Source organism: Talpa occidentalis, unplaced genomic scaffold (assembly GCF_014898055.3).
Source record: "Talpa occidentalis isolate TD23 unplaced genomic scaffold, MPIMG_talOcc4v2.1 talOcc4.7, whole genome shotgun sequence".
Taxonomy (NCBI): domain Eukaryota; kingdom Metazoa; phylum Chordata; class Mammalia; order Eulipotyphla; family Talpidae; genus Talpa; species Talpa occidentalis.
The window spans coordinates 134,405,688-134,432,175 of NW_023605083.1; the positions used below are offsets into that span (position 1 = coordinate 134,405,688).

General features: G+C 59.4%; 1 protein-coding gene across 1 annotated transcript; it reads left to right on the forward strand.

Moving 5' to 3' along the window:
- Positions 1-12,116: 12,116 nt before the first annotated feature.
- Positions 12,117-19,278, forward strand: BIRC5 (baculoviral IAP repeat containing 5). The gene is made up of 4 exons (XM_037493939.2): positions 12,117-12,271; positions 12,601-12,710; positions 13,846-13,963; positions 18,303-19,278. Exons 1-4 carry the CDS (start codon positions 12,161-12,163, stop codon positions 18,390-18,392), a joined length of 429 nt encoding a protein of 142 aa, XP_037349836.1. The 5' UTR covers positions 12,117-12,160; the 3' UTR covers positions 18,393-19,278.
- The last annotated feature ends 7,210 nt before the right edge of the window (positions 19,279-26,488 follow it).

Below are 26,488 nucleotides of genomic sequence, written 5' to 3' on the forward strand. Positions count from 1 at the left end.
AGCTACTTGTCCATTTCTCCCTGGAGCCAGATTTCCCCTCCTGCCTCCCTGTTGTTCCCAGACTCTTGCTAGTGTTACGGAGCAGCCCCGATATAGAACGGGGTGCCTGGCTGTGGGTCCTCACCCGCGCGCTTCAGAGGGACTTATGAATACTCCACTGCAGGCGCACACAAGGTTCATAAAAGGTTTATTTACAAGGGAAGGGCAAATGAGGAAATGGACAACTCAGGGCGAAAAGAGGGACATAAAGTCTTTACTGCGTCCTACCCGATCCGCCGACCTGGGAACCCAATGGCACTCCGAGAGCTGGCCGAGCGCTGGCGGGGAGCCAAAAGGGAACCCCCCAAAGCCCACGTGTCTGGTTTTATACCAAACCTGGCTGCTTAACCCCACCCTTACGTTCCAGCAACCTTCCCTCTGGTGACGATGGGATTTGTCTTTCCCAATGTCCTGACGGCTGTGGTCAGGAGTGGGGGTGGGGTCCACAAAGCCTGAATGGAATTAGCTCAGGACATCCTCTCCCCCTAACACTAGCAGCCCTGGGTCTCCATGTTCACCCATAGGCTCTTCTGACCAGAGCAGGGACAGGCAGGCAGACCCCAACCCCCCTCACCCCCTCCACCCCCGGGCTGAAGCGAGGCAAGAGCAGGTCCCCCACACCAGGCCAGTCAGTGGGTGATAAAGGTGTATTTCAAAGCGCAGAGCTGACAGCTGAGGACCTGTGTGTTGGGGGGGTGGGGGGTGGGCAACGGCTGGACAAGCTTTAGCCCTGTGGGCGCCTGCTGCAGGCCTGCTTCTGAGGGGCCAAGACTGCGACTTAAACTCCAAACCAGAGCAATCTTCAAGGACCATTGTTTGTTAATCCCACTAGAACAAGCCTTCCGGGTATGGCAGAAACAAAGAACTGGGGCCTCCCTGGTGGCACAAGGGTAAGAGACAACCTACAACCTAGGAGGCAATCCGCAGCCACTGCAGCACGAGTTCGATCCCCTGGCTGGCCAGGGAGCTACCCACGGCGCAGCAGCCCTCTCCTGTCTCCCCGCTGCTCCCCTCTGCAGCGGATCTCAGTCAACCTGCCTGTTCTGCTCCCCACTCTTCTCTGGTGAATCCTCTCATCCCCCGCATCTCTGGCCTGCACCCCAGCTCTTATATGCATAAATAAATAAATCTTTAAAAAAACAAAGAACCACCTAAACTGGAAAACAAAAACCAGAAAGAAAAAGTGGTAGAAAGTGATACCGGAATTGTCAGGCCTAGTCTCTGAGCCAGGAACGGATCCCAGGCTGCAGGGGCAGCGCTGAGTCCCAGCCACGAGACCCCACGGGCTGGGGTCTCACGAAACCGCAGCAGGAACTTCGCAGACGCTCAGGCCAGCAAGCGAGAAGAGGCAGGTTTGTTTAGAGAAAGAAAAAGTTTATTGAGGAGAAAAGGAACAGAAATAAAGTGGGACACCCGGGCCGGTAGAACCGGCCTGGGAGGGGCGAGGGAGCCAAAGTGGAGTCAGTGTCCCGGGGAATGTAGACCTGCTTTCCCTCATTATCCTACAGCTCCACTCTGTGATGGGTTAGTTCTTGGCCGTTTCACTTAATTTGCTACTGAGCGGGGGATCTTCACATTCCTTATCTAACAGCTTTCTCTTTCCCCATTTGTTACTTCTTTATCTTTATGGCCCAGTCCTCAGAGGAGCATCTGCATTGAAGTTAAACAGCTGCCCTTCTAAGTTGTCCATAAATTAAACCACTCTCCATTTCTCCAATTTCTGCCTCCCTTTACCACCTGAAGGAAAGCAAGGCCCGCGTTAACAGTGTATTCCTTGGTCCTGGGATGTTTGTTTTTCCGGGTGGAATTAGTTACACTCCTCTTGCTGCCCTTATCTCTGAAGCCTTCCTCAATTCTCCGAGGTCCCCTCCTGCAGTGTCCCTAAAACTGCCTAATTACCCTAACTTGCCCTGGGTCTCAAAAGGATCCCTCAACAATCTAAAACTTCTGCCAGAAAAAAAAAAAAATCACATCACAAAGTCAAGAGACAAAAACAAACTCAGAAGAAAGGGCTGGAGGGAGACGACTAGCGAGGTTAAGTCTCTGGCGTATAACCTGCCCCCCAAGCAGTAGCAGGAATGCCAGCCACGCAGCAGAAAAGTGACAAGGACAAAAGGACAATCCCCTTTCCAATGAAGAGACACCACTGAAAACAGGGCTCGCTATTTCAGATTCTCAGATTGTTAGGGGGAAAAGGCTGTCCTAAAGCTCATTCCACACAGGCTTCGTGGACTCCACCCCCACCCCAGGCCAAAGCCACAGACACTGGGAACTCCAAATCCCATCCCCACCCAAGGGAAGGTGGCTGGGACCTGAGAGTGGGGTTCAGCAGCCAGGAGTGGTATAAAGCCAGACACGTGGGCTTTGGGGGGGTGTCCCCCATTTTGGTTCTCCACCAGCTCGCAGCATCCGGCCAGCTCTGAGAGTGCCTTTGGGTTTCCAGGTCGGCGGATCGGGTAGGACGCATTAAAGACTTTATTTCCCTATTTTCTCCCTGAGTTGTCCATTTTCCTTATTTCCTTTTCCCTTGTCAATAAACCTTTTATGAACCTTTTGTGTGTCCTGCAGTGGGGTATTCATAAGTCCCTTGTAAGTGCGCGGGTGAGGACCCACAGCCAGGAACCCGTCCAATATCGGGGCTGCCCTATAACAAGATGAAGACCAAAAAGCTGGGAGCTCGCAGTGTGGGAGGCCGACTCCCGGGGTGGCAGAGAGAGGGGGCTTTCTTTTTCCACCTTGACCCTGAGAACCCCGCCCCTCGCCTTCCCTCCCGGAGGTTCTCTGTTCAGCTGGCCTGTTTTTCCCTTGCTGTTTCACAGAATTGCTCAAGAGTTTCCTCTTTTTTTTTTTTTTTTAAGATTCATTTTTATCTGGGGCTCCCTGGTGGCTCAAGGGGTTAAGTCTCAGCACTATGACACTATCGGCAGCCACTGCAGCACGAGTGCTACCCCCGGCCAGGGAGCTACCCACATGGCGCAAAGACCTCTCCTGTCTCCCCGTCTGCTCCCCTCAGCAGTGTGTTTTTATTTCTTTATGCATACGAGAGCTGGGGTACAGCTAGAGGTACAGGGGAGGGGGGAGAAGATTCACCAGAGACAGAGCGGGGAGCAGAACAGGCAGACTGACTGAAACACACTGCTGAGGGGAGCAGTGGGCGAGGCAGGAGAGGTCTGCTGCGCCATGTGGGTAGCTCCCTGGCTGGGGATCAAACTCATGCTGCAGAGGCTGTGGTTAGATTGATGACAATGTCATCAACCTTCTTCCACCCCCACGCCTCCAGCGTCCCCCAATGTTAGACGCCAACCCAATGTTAGTCCTTCCGCCTGGCACCAGGGAGGCCCCTGAGATGTGCTCTTGTTACAGAGCAGAATGAGGGGCACCCCAGGACCCCCAAACCTGCCTGCTCTAAATAGGTTCTGCCATCTACCACATCAAGATACAACAAACTCTAGTGTGTAAACCTTCAGTAGAAGAGAACTTTAATACAATCAGTGTGCGATTAGTGTGCAAATTCAAGACAAAGGCAGCCATTGTCAGCCTCCCCCAGTCCTCACCCACGTCTGTTTCAAGTGTCTCGGCATGTCGCAGGCCGAGCAGCCAGCGCGGCTTCCTCACGTCTCTGCACCCCACGCCCCCTCCAGCCGTCTTCTCCCCAGCTGTCTGCTTCTCCTTCAGCTGCTTCTCTGGGTCCTCGTCCTGCCTCCTTTCTAGCGCCCCTCCATCCTTCCTTACAGCAGGCGGGGGGACTACACTGCGCACGCTTACATGCCAGGATGTCATCATTTAACAGTTAAAACCTAGTCTCTGCATGTTGCTCAGCTAACAATGCTGGAGACACAAAGTAGATAAGAAAAGGAGAGAGATAGTGTTGCCATGGGAACTTGGCCGCCACATGACCGCTGCGGGCCTATCAAGAGTCCAGGAATGTGGAAACAGAACAAGCAGAACCAGACAGGACACCTCCTGTGCGGAAAGCCCCCCAAACCTGATGTCCCATCAGAGAGCAACCCGCAGAGGCTGACTCCCCCAGTCATGAAAAGCCCACGAGAGCAGGTATAAGAGGGAGTCCCAAGTCCTTCTGTTAGGGGGAAATGATGTCCTGAGCTAATCCCATACAGGCTTTGTGGACCCCACCCCCACTCCAGACTAAAGCCATCAGGACATTGGGAAAGACAAATCCCATCACCACCAAAGGGAGGGTGGCTGGGACCTGAGGGTGGAGTTGGGCAGCCAGGTTGGATATAAAGAACCAAACACGTGGGGCCTCCCAGGTGGTGCAGCGGTTGAGCGCTGGGTTGCGAAGCTGCCTGCGGCCTCTGTGGTGCCCGTTCCATCCCCATCTGCTCCCCAGCCACCGGAGGAGGGTCCCACATGGCGCGCAGACCTCTCCTGCCACGCCCTCTGCTCCCCTCAGCAGTGTCCTTCGGGTCCTTCTGCCTGTTCTGCTCCCCGCTCTGGCTCTGGTGAATTCTCTCACCCTCCCGCGCTTCTGACTGTACCCAGTGCTTGTATAAACAAATAAATAAATAAAACTGCCGCGGACCAGCCCAGTGGCGGCGGGAGATCGAGACAGTCTCAGGGATTGAGTGAGAACGAGCAAAAGGTGGTCGAAGGAATTAGGGCGAGGGACAAGAAAGAATGACACACAGACACACTCAAGGGAGAGTGAAAATCTGAGTGCAAATTTATTGAAAGCATCATGCTCTTTTTATACATTTTCATAGACACTGTACATTATGTGGTTAATCATACACCAAATCATTACATGCAGTGAAACATAACGAAGACAATATGCACTAACTCTAGATTCTGATCACAAGTGCCGATAAATCAGGTACTGACCGAGACCTCTGCAAGAGGTCCCATTTTTCTCTACACTGGTCATGACCTTTTGGCTTTTGTAATTAGCCCTAGCTTACCCATTGACCCAATTATTCAGAATTCCCCTCTGCTTAGGATCTATGTCGACCTACATATTTTTGTTATTACTATGACTGTTTATACAGCACAACCTAATTCCATTATTCTAGGCTCCCCACACCCACCAGATTCCTAATGCATTTTCCGTAAGCAGTCAAACTAGTTTTACAGTAATAGTTTAATAGAGCTAACACTTATTATTGAGGAGCGACGGTGTGACCTCAGCAATTTTTTTTTATTTTTTTTATTATTATTATTATTATTATTATTTTTATAGAGACATGTTTTATTTATTTATTTATTTGTTTGCTTGTTTGTTTTGTTTATACAAGCACTGGGTACAGTCAGAAGCGCGGGAGGGCGAGAGAATTCACCAGAGCCAGAGCGGGGAGCAGAGCAGGCAGAAGGACCGAAGTACACTGCTGAGGGGAGCAGCGGGCAGCAGGAGAGGTCTGCGCGCCATGTGGGACCCTCCTCTGGTGGCCGGGGAGCAGCCGGGGATCGAACCGGCGCCACAGAGGCCGCGGGCAGCTTCGCAACCCAGCGCTCAACCGCTGCGCCACCGGGGAGGCCCGACCTCAGCAAATTGAGCGGGTTATTGAAACTCAATGCTATTGTCTTCTAGCAGTTATTTTCCATAAAGTTAAAAGGGGGGACACTTATAAATCCCCTCGGGGACTGCGCCTGTCTTAGGTCGTCAGGAGTCACAAACCGAAGGTCTGTTCCTGATCTTACCCGTCATTGGCTGACCAGTCCAGCGCACAGGGGAAGAGGGTCTTACGTACTCTATTTGTGATCATCCACAGTACAGCCACTCTTTATTTCATTCAATTACTGGCCATCAATGGTGGCAACAGTGGCATTGCCAACCATGGAGGCAGGAGCTGCCACATAAAACATGACTCTATTAAAAAAAAAAAGAACAAACACGTGGGCCTTGGGGGGCTCGCTATCGCTCGCCTCCCTGCTTCGTGGCTCCTGGCTGGCGGCCAGCTCTCAGGGTGCCATTTTGGGATTCCAGATCGGTGGGTCGGGTAAGACTCATTTAAAACTTTGTCTCCCACTTTTCTCCCAGAGCTGTACATTTCCTCATTTCCCCTTCCCTTGTAAATAAACCTTTTTTATTAACCTTTCACGTGTGCCTGCAGTAGAGCATTGATAAGTCCTTTTAAGCGCGTGGGTGAGGCCCCACAGTCAGGCACCCTGTTTTGTATCGGGGTTGCTCTACAACAGTTCCTGCACAGGCTTGTACCTCCCGCCTGGCCCCTGCTCTCTCGCAGGGTGTTTCACTTCCTCCACTCTGCCTCTGGTGAATTCTTCCGCCCCCAGGCCTCCGGCCTCACCCAATGTTAGACGCCAGACAGGCCACACACACACATCTGGAAGCCTGTATGCGATCGTTTCCTCCTGGGGAGTAAGCCAGAGGTTTGGGTGAGGGAGAGACCTTATTTCATGAGTTTTGCTTTCACAGTGTTGACGTGGTGCTGTCGAATGGAGGAGGATCTGGGTAGGTCCTGTATGGAATTAGCTTTAGGACATCCTTTCCCCCTAACAGAGAGATGGCCTGGCAGGTAGTGTCCAGCATTCACATTTTAAGATCTTAAATCCATTTTGTTTGCTTGATCAGAATGTGCTGCTGTTAGGTGGGAAAGGCTGTCCTAAAGCTAATTCCACACAGGCTTCGTGGACTCCACCCCCACCCCAGGCCAAAGCCAAAGACACTGGGAACTCCAAATCCCATCCCCACCCAAGGGAAGGTGGCTGGGACCTGAGGGTGGGGTTCAGCAGCCAGGTGGGTATAAAGCCAGATACGTGGGCTTTGGTGGGGGGTCCCCCATTTTGGCTCCCCGCCAGCTCGCAGCTCCGGCCAGCTCGGAGAGTGCCTTTGGGTTTCCAGGTCGTCGGATAGGGTAGGACGCATTTAAGACTTTATTTCCCTATTTTCTCCCTGAGTTGTCCATTTTCCTTATTTCCTTTTCCCTTGTAAATAAACCTTTTATGAACCTTTTGTGTGTCCTGCCGTGGAGTATTCATAATGCAACAGGGTGGTCCCCAGGAAAGGGGGAGGTTCCCTGCCCCACCCAAGGGAGGGTGGAGCTGAGCAGGAAGAGGAGAAGCTGCAGAAGAGACTGAGGAAGGAAGCAGGATGGAGCCAGGAGACCTGGAGGAGGCGCGTGGAGCCTAGAGACACGTGAAGAAACTGCGCTTGGCTTTTGGTCGTGGACTGGGTGACACAGATGTGGGTGAGACCCGTGGGGAGGTGACAATGGCCGCTTTTATCTTGATGTTGATTTTGCTCTTTTCCTTCCGGGCTTGTCTGCTTGTTTGTGACCCTTTTCTGTGGGTCCCCACTGGAAGATGCTTTAGACTCGTGGCAGGCCTTGGGGCCTTGCTCTGGGCCAATCCCATTTGGATGGACTTTTACCCACGAGGAGGGGACGGTAACTTTGGGTGCTTCATTTAGAAACTAGATTATTTGCCTTTCCTGTATTGTTTCCTAGTTGTATTAAAGTTCCTTCCCATTAAAGTCTCCTATGTTTTGTGTTGATGCGGCGGATGGCAGAACCCATTTAGAATAGGCAGGTTTGCGGGGTTTGGGCTGCCCCTCTCCCTGTCCTATAACAGTAAGTCCCTTTTAAGCGCGCGGGTGAGGACCCACAGCCAGGAACCCGTTCAGTATCGGGGCTGCCCTATAACACTGCCTCTGGGACCCCAGCCCTCCCTGTCCTCAGGGCTACTGTCTCGGTGCCCAGAGCTCCTGCCCACCAGCCAGGTGTTGGGCCAGGCAGGCGCCTCTCACTGGGGGGCGAGTCCTGGGGCCAGGGACACACGGGAAGCCGGTGTCTGCTGCAAACAGCGGGCAGATGTCAGGATGAGCTCATGTGCTTCGAGTGGGGGAACAGCGGAGCCCCCCAGGCAACAGCCCTGCCACCGCCCTAGCTGACAAGCCGATGAGGACAGCACCCCTCACCTTCTCTGAACCCGGCTCTAAATAAATAGGGGACTGCCCCAGCTGGGCCTGCAGATCAGGTGTGCGCACTCCAGGCCCTCACAGACGCGAGCATCCTTTCTCTCACCCCAAGCATCCTTTTTTCACCCCAAGCATCCTTTCTCACCCCGCCCGCACAGGGCACAGCCTACTCTGAAACTCCAGGGAGTCCCCATAAAAATGCAGCTTTGCCTCTGTGTAAGCCGCAGCTGCTCTTTCCCCTGGTTCCTGGCCTCGCGGTCTCTGGAGTGAGAAGGGCGCCTTCTGTCCTAGCGAGGCGGGGTGTCCCTGCCCCGGGGTGCGGGGTCCTAGGTGAGGGCGCGCGGGGAGGCCCCAGGGAGGCTGGAAATTAAATAGGGAAACCTCAGGGGCCTCGCCGCGGGGCGACCCCTAGAGGGCGCTCGCGGCACCACCTGCCCATTTGCATGTTCCCGCCCACAGGCCAGTCCCAAGAGGAAGCCGCGCCCCTTGCACTTCAACTGGAGGAAGCGTTGCCCCGCCTAGCAACAGCTCCACCAATGAGAAGCACCGCAGTCCAGCCAATGAGACGCCGGCACCGCCTGCTCTCCTCCAATGAGCTCGGTCAGAACAGCCCCGCCCCCCTGCTGCCTATATAAGCAGCTCCTCTCGCTTTGGAGCGCGCGTGGGGCGGTTCTTCTGGGCATTGGGGCGAACTCACTTTGCTGGCAATTTAGCCGTTTGTGTTTTTGAGAAGGCGCCTTTTTATTTATGCTTTGGCCGAGCAGCTGGTTCCTTCTAGACAGTTAAACGGAAGTCATTGACGTCAAAGATTAAATCAGACATTCCCAGGCCAAAGCCAGGCGGCCAGAACCTGCCTGGGTGGCAAAGGGCCTGGAAGGCTCCGCAGTTTGACTCCACCCGAGATGAAACGCCCCTAGACACCATCAGAAGGTTGGTGAGTGAACATTTTGCAGAGATTCTTTCATTTCCCCAAATGCCTTCGTAAGTCACCACGTGCACACGGCGGGGCGCAGGGGCAGGCGGCCTCGTCGGGAGGGTTTGCGGCCCTCAGAGCGTCTGGGAGCCCAGCCTGGCGACTGGCCATACAGCACAGGCGACGGCCAGCGGCTGAGGTCAGAGGCTGTTCTTCGAGGACTCTAGCAACTGAAGCAGCAGCTGCGCCCAAGCGTGACTCTCCCTCCGCTACAGGCTGTTTTTCATTGACAGCTGACAAGGCCAAGCCTTGATCAGAACCTTAGAGCCTCAGCCCCAGTCATCAACCTCCTGGCAGGGGGAGGGGCTGGAGCTGCTGCTAACCCCTGTGGTCACCGATTTAACCAGCCACGCCTGTGAAACCACCACAAGATGGTAAAGGGGGAAGTTGGGAGGGCTTGGGGTTGGTGAACAGGTCGGGGGACAGGGAGGTGGTGTGCCCCGTGAGGGACAGAAGTGCCTCACCCCCCCCCAGGGCATTCTCTTAGCCGGTTTATAGTTTGCTGTAAACTTAAGCTGTTACAGGGCAAGTAGAGGGGCACCCCAGAACCCCCAAACCTGCCTGCTCTAAATATGTTCTGCCGCCTGCTGCATCAAGGCAAACATACTCTAGTGTGTAAGACCTTTAATGGAAAAGAACTTTAATTAGTGTGCAACAAAAAAAGGACAAAGAATAGTTTCCAAATCAAGCCCCCGAAGTTACCTACCACTCATGGGCAAATGTCCAGCCAAACACTGTTGGCCCAAATTAGGGCCACTGAGGCCCGAAAGCCTGCCACAGCCTAAGGCACCTCCCCGCGGGGGCCCACAGGAAGGGGCAGAAGGGGCCCAGCATGTACAGGACAAAAGGAGCAAAGTCAACATAAAAGCTGCCGTTGTTAGCCCCACCCGCGGGTCTCATCCATGCCTGTTTCAACCGTTCCAGGACCAAGAAGCAACTGCAGCTTCTTCACATGTCTCTCTCTCCACGTGCCTCATCCAGGTCTCCTGTCTCGCCATCCTGCTTCCTTCCTCCCTCAGTCTCCCCTCCACCTTCTCTTCTTCCCTGGTCAGCTCCGCCATGAGCGGGGGACCTGGAACCTCCCCTTTTCCTGGGGACCACACTGTTACAAACAACAACTTGTTTCTCACCTTCTGGAGGATCCCTGGTGGGAGGCGGACAGGCCTTGTGTTAAATCTGCAGAGATTCAACAAGTGAGATCTGTGGGCATCACTTACACTGCACAGACCTCAATGTTCTCATTTGTTAAATTGGTAAGTTGCAATACATCACAGATGGATGAGGATCATTTCTATGAATTGCAAAAAAACTGATAAGAAAACAGAAATGACTCAGTAGATAAGGATGCCAAAAAATACACATTTGCAAAAAGGTAAATATCTAGTGCTGGGAAGTAAACTGGCCAGTAGGTAGGTTCAGCTGTATCTTTTTGCAAAATAATTGAACACCAGGTGTTCAATTTTTTTAAAGTTTTTTTTTAAGTATTTATTTTAGTTATGCATACAAGATCTGGGGTGTAGGCCAGAGGTGTGGGGGCGGGTGAGAGGATTCACCTGAGATGGAGTGGGGAGCAGAACAGGCAGATCTACTGAAATCCACTGTTGAAGGGGAGCAGCCAGGAGACAGCAGCCGGGAGACAGGAGAGGTCTGCTACACAGTGTAGGTCACTCCCTGGCCTGGGATCAAACTCTTGCTGCAGCACATAGCTTGATAGTGCTGAGACTTAACCCCCTGCACCACCAGGGAGGCCCCCATAGGTGTTCTTTTTTTTTTTTTTTTTTTTGGTGGGACCCTTGCCGGCGGCCGGGGATTGAACTGGAACTGCAGAGGCTGCGGGCAGCCTTGCAACCCAGCGCTCAACCACTGCGCCACCAGGGAGGCCCAGGTGTTAATGTTTTAAAGGCACAGTCTGCCTAGAATTCACTTTCAGAAATCTAGCTCATGAAAGCAAAAGTACCAGTGTTATAGGGCAGCCCCGATACAAAACGGGTTCCTGGCTGTGGGTCCTCACCCGCGCGCTTAAAGGACTTATCAATGCTCTACTGCAGGCACACACGAAAGGTTAATAAAAGGTTTATTTACAAGGGAAGGGCAAATGAGGAAATGTACAATCAGGGAGAAAAGTGGGAGACAAAGTTTTAAATGCGTCCTACCCTATCCACCGATCAGGAATCCCAAAATGGCGCTCCGAGAACTGGCTGCAAGCCAGGAGCCGTGAAGCCAGGAGGCGAGCAAGAGAGTGAGAGACCCCAAGGCCCACGTGTCTGGTTTTTATACCCAACCTGGCTGCTTAAGTCCACCCTCAGGTCCCAGCCACCTTCCCTTTGGTGGTGACGGGATTTGTCTTTCCCAATGTCCTGACGGCTGTGGTCTGGAGTGGGAGTGGAGTCCACAAAGCCTGCATGGAATTAGCTCAGGACATTGTTTCCCCCTAACACCAGGACATTAGGATCTTCATGCCAAGGACTTGCTGTAGGTATGTTACGTGTATGGCCCGAGAATGGAGACCTGAAGGCGGGGAAGGCGCCCCAAAAGGGGCCTGCCTGCCTCAGGCAGGAGTCTGTTGATACTTCAAGCTCCCCTCCTTTGGCGACCTACTTAGAGCTCCAGGTATTGATCCCAGGATGGCTAATTCCGGGGAAATCTGCTGCAAAGGGAAGAACTATGCTCCAAGGTCATTTCTGGACTTTCACGAAGCTTCAGTAAAAAACCTTGATAAGAAGCAAGTTCAATAGCGTCTCTGGATGAGGGTGGAGGCTCAGCTGTGTTTTTCATCTGTGACATTTCCCCCCCGCGGATGCGGGCCCTCCAGGGGGATGTGCCAGGACCAGCATTTTAACCTGGCCGGTCCAGGGGCAGCTGGCCCTTTCGGGGTTCAAAGAATGGGGCGTCCACAAAAATGAGGGCTTGCAAGCTGACAGGGCCTAATACATAAGTGCGCCGAAAGGGGCCACTCCTTGAACCCATCACGGAGCTTCCGTCCATGCTCAGCTCCCCGTCCCTCAACTCTTCGAAGGCAGTGGGAACAGCGCCGAGTGTGGGAAGGGGCGAGCGGAGAGCGCTCCCCAAGGACCCCAGGAACAGAGAAAAGCAGGGCCCGCGCGGCGGGAGGACTACAACTCCCAGCACGCCCCGCGCCGCCCGGCAGCGCTTTCCCATGAGGCCGCGGGCGGCGCCTCCGGGACGGGCGTTCCCGACAAGCCCCGCGCGACAACCGCGGCTTTTGAATCGCGGCAGCGGCCGGCGGCGGCGGCGGGATGGGAGCCCAGTCGCTGCCCCCCGCCTGGCGGCTCTACCTCAAGCACCACCGCATCGCTACCTTCACGAACTGGCCCTTCTTGGAGGACTGCGCCTGCACCCCGGAACGGGTGAGGCCACGGGGGCTCCCGGGCCCCGGGGCGACCCCCGCGCCCGGCCCGAGCTCCGGCCCTGCGTGGGCGCCGGGCCCCGGGGGACCCCGCCCCGAGCCCCCCGCGTCCCCGGGGGACCCCGCCCCGAGCCCCCCGCGTCCCCGGGGGACCCCGCCCCGAGCCCCCCGCGTCCCCGGGGGACCCCGCCCCAGCCCCCTGCGTCCCCGGGGGGCCCCGCCCCGAGCCCCCTGCGTCCCAGGGGGGCCCCGCCCAGGGGCCACGACCCCTCAGGCCGGCCGGGCCCCGGGGCCCTCCCCGCAGGGGCCTAAGCTGTCCCTCCCTTGCAGATGGCCGCGGCCGGCTTCATCCACTGCCCCACGGAGAACGAACCCGACTTGGCCCAGTGTTTCTTCTGCCTCAAGGAGCTGGAAGGCTGGGAGCCAGACGACGACCCCATGTAAGTCCCCCGCCAGCCTCCCAGCACCCCAGGGTGTCTGTCCTCAGTGCAAGCTTTCCTTCTGACCAGGGCGCCCCCAAATCACCTGCATTTCCAAGGCGCCTGTGATAGAGCAGCTGCAGGGGGCGAGTCCCTGCAGGCAGCCGCTTTGGCGCTGCTGGTCCAGCTCGTCGAACCTGATTTGGCCACACACCCTTCAGGGTGGATGTTGAACATTTGTGTAGGTGCCGGGCGCCCTCGGGGAGCTCAGGACACGGGAGCAGCCTGCCTCTCGCCTCCTGGGATGTCCAGGTGCTTTTCTCTTTGAGAGTTTAAAAACTAGCCTTGTGGAGCTGTGATCCAGCCCTGCCAAAACGCCCCTTGAAAGAGGCACACTCGCTCGTTGCTCTGGGTCTTGTTCTCTGAAATGTTAGTTATTAGAAAAGATCCCGTGTGTGTGTGTTTGGTCAGGCCGGAGGATCTGTCTGTCATGTGACATCCCTTTTCCCTCGCCACGCTGACCCTGTCATAATGGTTTGTCCCCACAATCTAAAACCCCCTCCCCAGAGAATCACCGAGTTGTTTCTTCTGGCCAGCAGAGACTTGCTGCTTTTCCTAGCGTGTCTGCTGTTACTCAGATTTAACAGGGAGGGTCTGGTGACCAGGCCGGCGGTCACTGGGAAATCCTGGGGGTAGGACCTGTGGAGTGAATTATGTGTCTGATGTGTCATTATTGAATGTCTTTGTGGACACTGGTGACTGTCCTCCGCCCCACGCGGCCCAAGGAGCACTGAGACACCTGGCCGGTGGCGCCTTTGTCGAGCCAGTGGGTGACCTGACACTCCCAGGGGCATGAGATTGCTTCAAACGGTTCCCCAGGGTGTCAGAGGGATTTGACGCGTGACATCTTAGACCGTGTGACGTCGCAGATAACGTGCACCGGCCACGAGCACGTGGTGGGCGGCGTCCACAGAGCGAGGGTGCCAGGACAGCTGTGTGGCTGGTGACCCGGCGCTAATCCTGTCCACTCTACACCCTGCACTTGCCGCTGAGCGAGGCTGCGTGTGGGTGGTGGGGAGTGGCCCGTGAGTTAAGAAAAGTGCTTCCCCGGACCTGGCTTTTCTCTGTTGACACTGTCGTGCGTTGATTTTTCTAGAGAGGAACATAAGAGGCATTCGTCTCGCTGTGCTTTCCTTTCTGTCAAGAAGCAGTTTGAAGAATTAACCCTCAGTGAATTTTTGAAACTGGACAAAGAAAGAGCCAAGAACAAAATCGTATGTATGCTTGGGAGGCAGAACAGCGTCAAACCGCCCCGCCTTGAACACTGAGCTCCCGGCCTCACGCGCGTGGCGCGCTGTTCCCTTCAGACAGCGTTTCCAAGCCCCTCCGTGTGTGTGCGAGGATGGAGAAGGGCAGGAAAGCTTCTGTCCTGGAGCGGGTCTTGGGTCTGTGCAGAGAGATGGGAGGCCCCCGCAGGGAAGGGATGGTTGGCCCTGCACAGCCGTGGTTGTGCTGCCCTCCTGTCTTCGGTGATGACGGGGGAGGCCCTTTACATGGTCTTGCGTTCTCATGTCAGTGCTGGCGGCAGGGTTTGGGGTCATGGCGTGTTTCGGGATGGGCACTGCGTGAACTGGGGACAAGAGCTGACAGCGCAACCCTTAGGGGGGTTCTACAGTTTCTGCCTGAATGGAGGCGCTGGGCTATTGGAAGTAGAAGCGTGGAGAATTAGAGAAAACCTGGACACTGGGTCCACCTGGATTCTAGATGTGCGGTGTGGCCTTAGTGTAGCTCCTGTTTGGGTGGGCACTTCCTGGGAGGTGACTCGTAGCCTGAAGCTGGAGGTCGGCCGGGCAACCTGTCTGCTCGCCTACCCGCAGCGGGACAGGGAGTGGGCCTGTCCTGTGGACTGTTCTGGGCAGAGCTCTGGGCGGGGTGGGGCAGCCTGGTTCTCTGCTACTCCCCCACCTGCCGTTCAGGTCAGTCTTGGCTGCACAGTCCTTGCTGCGGCTCAACGGCTGCAGCCCAAGGGTTTGGCTGAAACTTCCTTTCTAGAGACTGAGAGGAAATCATTCTGCCCAACACAGTGACTCTCACATACTCTTACATACACTCACATACTCTTACATACCTTTTTGCCAGAAAGGGGAAGAAATTGGTGGTCAGTAAAGCAAGTTGTGGAAGAGCCAGGCTGGAGGGGAGATTTGAAGACAGTGTTGTACTTTCATTTTGTAACTGTTTTGTTCTCCCCAGATCAAAATACAGAAAATGTTTATATTTTTATTTTTATTACTTTAATTTGCAAAAATGATATAAGCCCCTGCACCCTTCACTGGTGTGTCCCCTCCCAGAGCATCTTCAGCGTATACATTTTACACAGAGACTAAAAATAAATATTAGAAATCAGGACTAGAGGCCTCCCTGGTGGCGCAAGGGGTTAAGGCACAGCACTGTGAAGCAATCATAGCTACTGCAGCACGAGCCGATCCCCGGCCAGGGAGCTACCCACAGGACGCAGCAGACCTCTCCTGTCTCCCCGCTGCTCCCCTCGGCAGTGTATTTCAGTAGATCCGTCTCTTCTGCTCCCCACTCTGTCTCTGGTGAGTCCTTTCACCCCCTCCACACCTCTGGCCTGCACCCCAACTCTTGTGTGTATAAATAAATAAATCTTTTAAAAATTAATTTATTCTTCTAAAAAGAAACGCAGCCCCCACCTCTCCTGCCCCGAGCCCCGTCCTGTGGGATGGATGGTGAGGGCTGGGTGGGAGCTGGGTGTGGAGAACGGGCGCAGCCTGAGGCCTGTCTGTCACACTGGGGCCACCTGGGTGGGCACTGGAGGGCGCTGGCCTGCAAGCCTGGGCTGTTTTGTAGAAAGAAGGTTGGAAGCCGCTATTTTAAAGGACAGATGAGGTCAGTTCCGTGGCCGCAGTGCATTGTGGAGGACTGGCACGGTCAGGTGTTCCGTGGAAGTTGGTCGGTGAAATAACTGGCTGCAGGTAGCGTGAACCGGGAAGCTGCTGACACGCTGTGAGCCTCCGAGGCCCGGATCTCCGTCGGGTGCGACTGCTGCTGCTTTGCTGACAGGGCCCTGAGCTGAGGGGTGCGCTGCAGGCTGGGGGGCTGACCTGGAGAGCCCCGGGGCCAGGCCCGTCCCTGCTCCTGTGCTGCTGCATCGAGGCCCGTCTTTACAAAAGATGGAATGTGTTAGAGTCAGTGTGAAAATAAATCCTTTCAGGAGCTGGACTTATTCCCCCGGCCCCCCATTTTGGGAGCCAACAGACTTCCCATGTGTCTGGCCTGTTGGTCGGTGTCCCGGGGAGGACAGTGCCCTGAGTCCCCAGCCCTGGCGCAGTTTTGCGCCGGGGCTTTTATGGCATTTTCAGTGTTGAAGTCTGTGGCTCGCTTCATCCCTACTGCTGGGATGCTCACAGGGGCCGTGCTGGCCTCCAGGCGGGGGGCCAGAGCCGCTTCTCGGGGGTCCCTGCTGGTGCAGGCTTCCTTGGGGGGAGAAGGGGAGTCAGCGGGCATCATAACAGGCCCCAGTCCCTGTCCGTGTCGGTGCAGACACGGCCCGGGCTGCAGAGTGTCCCTTCAGGCCTGCTGTCACTGGTCAGCGGCTGTTTCACTCTGGTCAAGTCAATTCTTAAAAATTAAATTTTCTTTTAATTAATAATTCTAAAGTAGTTAAAGTAATGGGATCAAATTTAAGATACACCTAATTGTACGTATTGAAAAGTCAGTTTTTGAGTTAAGCTGTTTGTCTTGCTAGAAAGACAAGTTTAACCCAATAAGTCTTTTGTTTTTCAATGTGTTTGAGAAATCAAGGAGATTAAAGGAGGACCCCAGCTCAGCGACGCGACTGTCCTTCTGCGGGCACAGGGTGGGGGCAGCTGCCACACGCAGGGAGTGTTGTAGGGCCAGCAACCCTGAGAGAAAACGGGGTGCCTGCCTGTGAGTCCACCTGCGCGCTTAAAGGGGACTTGTTAATGCTAAACTGCAGACACCCGAAAGGTGGATAAAAGGTTTACTTACAAGGGAAGGGGAGAGGAAGAAATGAATAACTCAGGGAGAAAGAGAGGGAGGTAAGTTCGGAAATGTGTCCTACCTGTTCCGCTGACCTGGAATCCCAATGACCCGCTGAGCTGGCGAAAAACCGAGCACGCATCGTGGCCAAGAGAGAGACCCCCAGCCACACGGCCGGTTAAATCTTCAAACCTTGACCCTAGTTGCTGAAGTCCGCCCTCAGGTCCTCGCAACCTTCCCTTCGGTGATCATGGGGTTTGTAGTTCCGTGTCTTTCTTTCTTTTTTTTTTTTTTTTTTTTTTTTTTTAAGATTTATTTATTTATTTATGCGCGCACTGGGTACAGTCAGAAGCGCGGGAGGGTGAGAGAATTCACCAGAGCCAGAGCAGGGAGCAGAGCAGGCAGAAGGACCGAAGGACACTGCTGAGGGGAGCAGCGGGCGGCAGGAGAGGTCTGCGCGCCATGCGGGACCCTCCTCCGGTGGCCGGGGAGCAGCCGGGGATGGAACCGGCGCCGCAGAGGCCGCGGGCAGCTTCGCAACCCAGCACTCAACCGCTGCGCCACCGGGAGGCCCAGTTGCCGTGTCTTGATAGAGTGGGGGGGTGGAACTCCACAAAGCCTGTATGGAGTGTGCTCGGGACAGCCCTTCCCTCTGACAGGAGCACCTGGAGGCTGGAGAGTTTTCTGTTTCAGGAAAAAGCGGCTCTTTTTAATTGGGCATGAGGAGGGGACTTTCCCCACAGGAGCTTCAGAAGTGGGGGCGGGCGGGGGGACAAGCAGGGGTGTGTGTGTGTGTGTGTGTGTGTGTTACAGGGCAACCCCGATATAAAACGGGTTGCCTGACGGTGGGTCCTCACCCGCTGGGAAGGGACTCACACCCGCAGGCTCACACCCGCAGGCCCACACCAAAGGTTAACAAAGGTTTATTGGCAAGGGAAGGGAAGGAGGAAATGTAGCCTCAGGGAGAAAAGAGGGAGATAAAGTCTTCAATGCCTCCTACCCCTTCCGCCCACCTGGACTCCCCAGGGACCCGGGAGACCAAGCCGGCCTGGCCAAGAGCAGAGCCAAGTGCCCGAGACCCCCCAGCGTGGCTGGTTTTATTTACACACAGAGAAAATGCTGCTTAGCTCCGCCCTCAGGGCCTCACAACCTCCCAGTCATGGGATCTGTAGTTCCCAGAGTCGGGGTGGCGTCCACAGAGCCTGCAGGGAGCCTGTCCCGTGTCTTGATAGAGGGGGGGTGGCGTCCACAGAGCCTGCATGGGGTTTGCTCAGGGCAGCCTTTCCCCCCACATGTGGACTAGCTGGTGACCCTGAGCTGGGTCCTGGCTCTGGACCTCAGCTTCCTGTCCGTTCCGGGGCGACGGCCGCGCCCACCCCCGGGCCCCGAGCGGTCGCCTGGCCAGTGTGAGTGGCGCAGGCCGAGCGGCGTCACCCTCTCGTGAGTGTGGGGGGCGGTGGCGCGAATGGGCACTTGCCCACAGAGCCCAGCGCCTCCCCAGGGGTCCCCAGCAAACGTTCCCTTTCTTGTTTTTACCCCTCCCCCGAGTGACAGCGCCCTTGCTCCTGTTCACGCGCTGCGCTTCATTTCCAGGCGAAGGAAACCACCAGCAAGCAGAGGGAGTTTAAAGAAGACGCCAAGAAAGTGCGCGCCGCCATCGAGAAGCTGGCCTCCGGGGAGTGACGCGCGGCGGTTCCCGGCCCCGTGGGCGGGTCCCCAAGGCGCACCCCGTGTCACCACCGGTCCTGGGGCCCCACAGCGCCTTGCAGAGGAGAACTGTGCTTCGTGAAACTGGCTTTAAACTTTGTTTTGTCTTGGAAGTGGCTCCAGAGGCAGCCTGAGGCCTGCTGTGCTGCAGGGGCAGCGGCCACTCCGGGCGCATGCGAGGGAGGCCCTTCCACCAGCCTCGTCCAGCCTGAGAGGGGTGGGGGGGGCAGACAATTGTGGGGGCCATTTTCAGTCGCACCGCAGTGCGCGTGGGCCTGCCAGTGTGGCGCGCACCTCCTGGCCACCTCGCCTGCTGCCTTTGGCGGCCCCTCCGTGCAACGCGCTAGCCTCCCTCTACTCCGAAGCGGCTGCTGGGGGGTCACGTCCCTGCCCGACCTCTGCAGGCGCGGCGAGGCCAGGGGTTCCCGCGCCTGTTTCTTCCTCCTGCCAGCCCCACGTTGGGGGGCGAGGTACCGGAGGCCGAAGCCCTGGCTGCAGTGAGGGCCCTTTCCACCCGCGGCCGGCCGAGCGCGCTTCTCTGCCTGCCTGCCCGCCTGCCGCCAGGGGCCTCGCGGTGCCCGTCCTCGCCTAGAGCATGCGGTCGGCTCGCCATCTGCCGGGTGAGCCTCGCCCGCGGGTGGCGGGAGAGGCCCCGGGAGGTGATGTGTCGCGCCCGGTGCCCGCCAGCCTCTGTCCTGGTCTCCGGAGACCTTTTTGGGAAACTTTTAAAAAGTAGATAACTTGTTTATGTTGTTTGTCGTCTGACGAGATGTTCGAGCTTCAGCGCAGCGGGCCTGGGCAGCGTCTGGGTGGTCGTGCAACGACAGCGGCCCGACCCTCTGGTCCCGGGGCGCCTGCCCGCGCGCGCCCCACCCCACCCCCTCCGTACCTGGCGGCGCGGCTCTGTGTGCAGCGGGGAGGGCAGCCCTGGGCCCTGAGGTTCTGCGAGGTCTCCGCTCGCGCTGTTGATTGCTCCATAGAGCAGCCGAGGCCGCGCTGGCAGGGGAGCCCCAAGCCGGTCCTGGTCGTCGGGGAGCAGCGTGAGCTGCTTTGGGGTTGGGGGACAAAGCCAGGCCGCAGGAGACACCAGCCCCGGAGGCCCAGGCCCTCTCCCCACCGCAGCCCGTTCCCCACTCCCAGAGCCGGGTGCTATGGGGTGATGGATGGGGCGCCCGCACCCCTCGGGCGCGGCAGCGCTGCGGGGCCTGCCCCGGCTCTGGCGGGAACTCTGCAGTCCTGTTGGTTGGTCCTGAAAAATAAAGCCATTTCATTTCAAACTGCGGCCCCCGCTGCAGGGCTTTAAATACCCGCCGTGCCCCGTGGGCCCTCGGCCTGCGGGCTGGTCCTCCCGCGGGGGGAGCCCCTGCACGGAGAGCACCACACTTCTTGAGGGGTGCGCTTGGGGCCATGGGAGCCGCAGGCCGGGAGAATAGGGCGCTGCGTGTCCTGCCGCCTGTCCCTGCTTCCTCCTGGGCCCAGCGGGGGATGCCCTGTGACGGCAACGTGGGGCCTTTCCAGGGCAGGCCGGAGTTCTGGCTGTCATTCCCCCACACACACCCCGCCGGGGCAGGAGGGGCCCCAGGGGTGAGGCCCAGGTCTGGGAGGGGGAGATGGGCAGTGGGGGACGGCTCTTCCCTGCCCTCTGCCTTGTTCCAGACTGCTGGTGGGAGGAGCGAGGGCAGGCAGGGGGTTGGCCGGGCTGAGGAGGGGCCCTGACTCCGGCCCTGGACTGACAGTGACAGCGGCAGAGCCCCATGAGGCTTTGCTGGGCGCTGGGCCCAGCTCTGCCCACGCTGCTGTCCCGGCACGTTGCGCCTGGGGGATGTGCCAAGGTCAGCGGGAGTCATCCTGGGTTCCCTGGTCTTTTGGTGCTACTGTCCCAGCCAGCCAGCCACCAAGCGCCCCAGGCTGGCTGTTATCCCTGCGGTCCTGGCTGGCGCACCTGTCCCAGCCAGCATGGCACTCAGGACCGATCCCCACGACACAGCCCAGGGCTTCCCCCAGGGACGCTGGGCTCTTTGGGAGGCCCAGAGAGGGAGGGAGGCAGCAGTGGACCAGCAGCTCCGGGAGGGACGTGGGGGGTTCTGGTCCAGGCACCTTTGGCCAATCTAGGCGTTCCGATGGCCCCCCGGCAGCGCCTCCTGGGCATTGGCTGGTTCCACCAGGGCAGGTGCGGCCAGCACCTTGCCGGGCACCCGCCCCGCCCCGGGCTTCCCGGAGATGCCAGGCTTCTTGGATGAAGTCCTTGGGCCCCCCACTGGGGCACCCAGACCCTGGGAGGAAAAGGAGTCCCTGCCTGCCCTCCCCACCCCCATGTGCGACTGTTGGGGAGAAGGTTGGAGGATGGGGAAGGGCTGGTGTGGCTCACTGGGGAGGTGTTAAAGGTCCAGGGGCAGTGGCTGCCTGGTCTGGGGCGTGGGACTCAACCCCACCCCTCTGCAGGTGCCGGGAGGAAGCTGGGGCTTGGCTCTCTTGGTGGGTGTGGGTATCTCTGCTCTTGGGAAGCAGCTTTGGGGATGCCCAACTAACCTTGTGCAGCCCCTAAAGCGGCCCTAGCCATTGATGGGCACCCACAGTGTGTCAGAGGGGACTAAACCCCAGGGCGGGGCTCAAGGGGGTAGGAAGCTGGTTCATGGCGGGGGTCAGCCTACCTGGTGAGGGTGGTTGATGGGAGGATCCGACCCCCCAACTTCTATGGGTGTTCTTCAGGCAGCTGAGCTTGAAGACCAGGTCCTAGGGGTGCCCAAGGCTCCGTGTGACAGTCTCCTCCAGCTCGCAGAGGTCCAGGGTGCTGTGGGCAGGCCTGGGAGGGGTTGCGATTGCACCCCTGGGCTCTGCAGGTATCATGGGGTGAAGGATCAGGTCCAGAGTTCAGCAGTACCTGCTCCGTCTGCTCCTCCCCAGCTCTGGGCCTTGGAGCTCACGCTGTGGACCGAGCAGCTATCCCTGCTGAGGGCGGGGTGGAAAGGACAGCGCCCCGAATTCGGGAAGTGCTCCGGGTGCCCACAAGGGGGCAGCAGGGCGCTGAGCAGGGCCCAGTGTCCAGGAGGCTGCAGCTGCCCCCAGGTGGTCAACCTGGGGACTGGCCCTACCTTCCTGGGGAGGCCACCACCCCGCGGTCCCTGCAGGCCCCTCCTGGCACTGGGAGGCTGGCTTCCACTAGGCGAGCAGAGCCCTGTGCTGGCCAGAGGACGCCCAGGGCCCACGTGCGGATGTGGGTCCTTACCTGGGCTGCCCTGCCCTGCTCGTAGACATGGAGGGGGCCCCTGCCTCAGGGAGCTGGGAGCCCTGGCAGTGACACATCAGAGACAGGTGGGGGAGGGGGCAGTGTTGGCACCAAGTCCATTGCACCCGTCTGCCCCAGCCCCTTCAAGACGCCTTACTGCCACGGGTTGGGAAACCCTCCCGCTCGCAAGCCAGGTCTAGGACAGCAAACCTGTGCCTCACCAGGCCTGGCACAGCCATCCCCGTGCCCCGTGGTTTCTGCAGAGCATCTTCTGCCTGAGGTCGTGACCTCGGTGCTGCCCCTTGGGGGACAAGCAGCCCAGGGCATGCACCTGTCTGGCAGGCAGGGATGGGCACACCAGGACGCAGAGTTCAGGAAAGGGGCGCTGCGGAGGTGTGGCAGTGTGTGGGGGACGAGGACAGTGCAGGACCCCCAGCTGGAGGGGGGGCGGCTGCAGAACCCAGAGATGGGGGTGAGGTGTGGAGCGTGCAGGGAGGAGGCCGCCCTCGGGGAGGGAACTGGAATGTGCTGCTCACTCCCTCGTTTCCGGCCAGGGGAGGGTCTGGGGCTCCACTGATGTCCACGGAAGTCACAGCCCCCAGCAGAGAGGGGAGACTCGTGCAGAGGATCTGGATGAAGTCCCCGCGCTCACTGCCTTGGTGAGGCTGCCGAGGTGCTGGTGGGCGCAGGCGAAGTCCGCCCCGCCCCGGCAGCCCCTCGTCCGCCCCTGCAGCTCCGAGGGGGCGGGGGCCGAGGCGCCTTTCCACACGGGCTCTCCCTGGATACTCGAGCCCGAGCCCCCGCCCGGGGTTGCAGTGAGTGTCGGAGCGGGACGGGAGCCCCGTCTGCCAGCTGCAGTCTGTGGTCTCGGTGACCGCATATGTGGGTCCAGAGGTCCCTCATTCAACCCTCTGCACCCCACCTCCTCCTGGGCCACATTGAAGCTCTGTGGTTTGAACCCTCTGTCCCACCCAGACCTCACACCTGTCTCACTTCCTTTCCCATCAGTCCCCCTGCAGGTGGGGCCCTGCGGTTTCTCTGCTGACTTCCTCTCACGGAAAGGAAGGACAGGAGACTTGGGGGGGAGGGCTGGGGGAGCTGTGGGGCTCTGGCCCCTGCTTTAAAGCTGCTGTGGCTCCCTGTGGCCCGTGGCATCAAATCCAAAGCCTTTAGCATGACATTCAAGGCTGGTGGGATCTGACCTCTGACCCCTCCGGGAACAGGGGTGCCCCTCTGCACCCTACACTCCAGTCCCCCCACCCCCGCCTGTATCCTGGACTCCTCCTCAGCGCTGATTGCATATGCAGTTGCCCTAACCCTGCCCAGGGGTCTCCCTTCCCTGCCCAGGGGTCTCCACTCAATCTTTAGGAAGTCGCCTTCCCTGTCAGTCACCCCCACCCCAGGGTTCCAAGGCGCCTGGCCAGCACCTCCCCCACCCAGAGGCTCGGCTTGTTTACACCCAGGGCGCCTGCTGAGCACTGGGCTCGGCATCTGAAGTTCCGGGCAACGTGGGCGTCTGCTGGACCCTGATCAGCCCGCCAGTCACCTGACCCCGACAGCCCTCGGCACTCACGTGGTGGCCCTGTGGCTTGCGCCTGGCACGGCTGGTTCGCCGTGGAGGCAGCCCTCAACCAGGGCGAGGGCATCACCGAGCTTCGGAGACGCTCCCCAGGTTTTAGAACCCGGTCCTGGGAAGGCGGCCCCCCCTTTCTAGATTCGTTTCTGCTATTCCTCACGGGTCAGGCGGGGCAGGACGATGGCCGCAGGACAGTGCAGAGGCCTGGCTTGAGCCCTGACTCTGCCATGCGCTAGGCCGGCGACCTGAGCGCCTGCTGGGCCTGCCAGGGGCGCGCTCTGGCTCGGAGGAGCGCCCGTCGCGTTGGGCCGTCGGGCGACCCTTGGGTGCGCACGGCCGCCACCTGACCGCTGAGATGCGGACTCTGCTCTGGGCCCGAGAACCTGCATTCGCAGAGCCCCTCGGGCGCTGGGGCGGGCCGAGCGGCCGGGACCGCGCAGCGCGCCTCGGCCACCGCCCGGGGCCCCGCCCGCCCCCCCAGCACCACGGACAGCGCCCCCGGCGCCCCCGCGACCCCCTCCCGGCCTCCAGCCCCGCTCGGCCCTCGCCACGGCTGCTCCTCACGACCGCCTCGGCCGTGGCGCGCCCAGCCGGCCCGGGCCGGGTCACCCCGTGGCCGCGCGGGTCCACACGCGCGCCGGACCCCCGCGCGCCCCCCGACCCCGCCCCCAGACCGCTGCCCCTGGGCCAGTCTGCGAGTATAGGGGGGTCAGCGCCCGGCCCCCCACCCCGGCCCCCGCCCCCCGCCCCCGGGCACGACCCGGAGCTGCGGGTCAGCGAGGCGCCCTGCCCGGACCTCGGCCGCTGACCGGCCGCGCGGCATGCCGGGAGTTGTAGTTCGGGCTTCCACTCGCGAGCATCCCCCAGCCCAGGCTCGGCGGGCCGCGCGGCATGCCGGGAGTTGTAGTTCGGGCTTCGTCGCCCCGGGCTCTGCGCGAGCCTGGGGTGCGGGAGAGGGAGGGGGTGCGGGGGCTCTGCTTCCCCAGCATGAAACGGGCCAACCTGTGGAGCAGGCGCCCTGTGGCTCTTCCCTCATCCCAGGCGCTCCAAGCGCTTCACAGATGTTAGCGCAGTGAAGCCCCACCAGCTCCAGGGGGCTAGGGGGGTGCTTCTCTCAGGCGGGGGCCTCTGAGGGGAGCAGAAGTGAGTGGCGGCCCTGGGGCAGGGCCCCCAAGGGCAGCCTCCCGCTGTGGGGGGCGTGACAGAGGCCAGGTAGGCAGTCAGGCGGATGATGGCCGCGTCCTAATGTCCCTCTTCCAGGGGCCTGATGGGGAGCAGAGTTAAAGGGGTGCATGGAGCGTCACCTCTTCCCACCCCTGTCTTTGAACTCTAACCCTTTGGGAGCCATTCAGCCTTTCCGTGCCTGCCTCTTGGCTGCAAAAGGGACCCTTTGGAGGATTCCATGACAAGGTGCGGGGTGCTGACCCCAGGGCCCGGCTAGTGGTCAGCCCTGCGCTGTCGGGTTCACTGCCTGGCCCCTGCTGTCCTGGTTATTGGTTGCAGCTGAGGGGCCCCCCGGCACTGGGCTTGGCGCTGTGTGTGGGGTGCCCCTGACTCAGGCCTGGCTGGGCTTCTACTAGGGGACCCTCCCTACAGAGGGAGAAGAGGCCTCCCCAGTGCGCCCTCCTGGTTGCGGGCCACAGGCGTCGGCCCCTCACTGGAGGAAGTTGAGGCGCCCACAGCTCTGGCCTGGCCCCGCTCATCCCACTGGACCGTCATCAGAGCTCTGCCGTTGCCAGCCCCGGTCGGGTCTGGGAGGCAGCATGCACTCACACACGCGCACACACCCTCACGCCTGTGCACATGCATCCCGTCCCAGGGCACGCTGGGCTGGTTCGTGTGTGTCCATGTGTCTTTCTGTGTGTGATGTGTTGCACACGTGTGTGTGCATGTGCACAGGCGTGAAGGTATGTGCGCGTGTGTGAGTGCATGCTCAGGCGTGTGCACTGTAAGTGCTGCATGCACGGGCATGTGCTCCGGTGTGTGAGGGAGTGGGTGTGTGTGCGCGTGCCTGTGCCTATGAGTGTCAGTGATCGTGTGCTCCCGCGTGTCCCGGACTGCAGCTGAGGCGCGAGTGTTCCTGTTGAGAAGTGGGGCGCGGCTGAGCTGAGGAGTCAGAGCCCCTCGTGCAGCCCCCACTGGACAGACCCCCTCCCTCCTCCTCTTCTCAGAAGGAGAGCCCCGCCCTGGACAGCTGCCTTTCCCGGAGGTCATAGGTCCTGGGTCATGGTGTGGTCTTCCACGTGCACACAGACCTGCCCCCCACTATGTACCGGCGGCCTCCTGCCCCCAAGCCACTGCTCTTGGCCAGGACTCGGCTCCTGTCCACCCAGCGGTGGGGTCCCTCCCGCCCCCTCGGCCCCGCCACGGCCGGGCCCAGCCCCTCCCACATCTCTGTTCCTGCCTGTGCTGGCCTCTCCCACCGGCTGCGCCTGCCCTTCCTTCTGCCCAGACCCAGCCACCAGCACGTGTCCCTGGGCGCCAGGTCTCCCCAGAGACACCCTTCCTCCGGGAAGCCCCCTGAGCCAGTGGGGGGAGGCCCTCCTTTTGGGGTCCTGGCAGCATCCCTCTCCCCCACCATGGGCGCCAGCAGGGACCTCAGAAGTTTCCTTTGCACCCAGGGTGCCTGGCCACAGCCCTCAGCAGGCACGGGCCACCTTCCCTGGCCCCGGCCCCGGGGAGGCCCGGCACCCTGGGGAGCGGGGTGGACGCTGCTCCTGCTCCTGCCTGGGTCTTTGCACAGGGTCCTCAAGATAGCCCCTGCCCCCGCTTTCCTGAGCTGCCAACTGGTGGCTCCCCAGCGCAGTGAGGAGACCCGGGGGGGGGGGGGGGGCTCGTGTGGGGGTTGGAACGGAGGCGAGTCCGGGGCTGGCTGCACATGGCACCCCGGTTCCTGGCGCCCCTGCAGGTGCAGCTCTGGGTGCACAGTGTGCGGATTCCTGTAAGGCGGGGCCTCTGGCAGGAAGCGAGCGAGCGCAGCCGCTGCTGGGAAGCCGGCTGGCCCCGCTGAGATAAAGGAGGCAGCAGATGGAGCTGGAGATAGCGCGGGGGCTGGGAGCCGCTCGGGGAAATGTCCTTTCCACCCCGGCCTCCTGGCCCGGCGCCCGTGGGATGCACAGGGCGCCGGCCTGGGTCCGACCCGCGGCCTGGTGTCCAGGGGGGGATGTTTGCGCCTCCACAGCCACCTCAGACTTGGGGGGACTACGGGCAGAGTGCCGGCCCGGGGACCCCGGCAGGGCCGTGGGCGCGCACCACATCAAGGCCACGTCA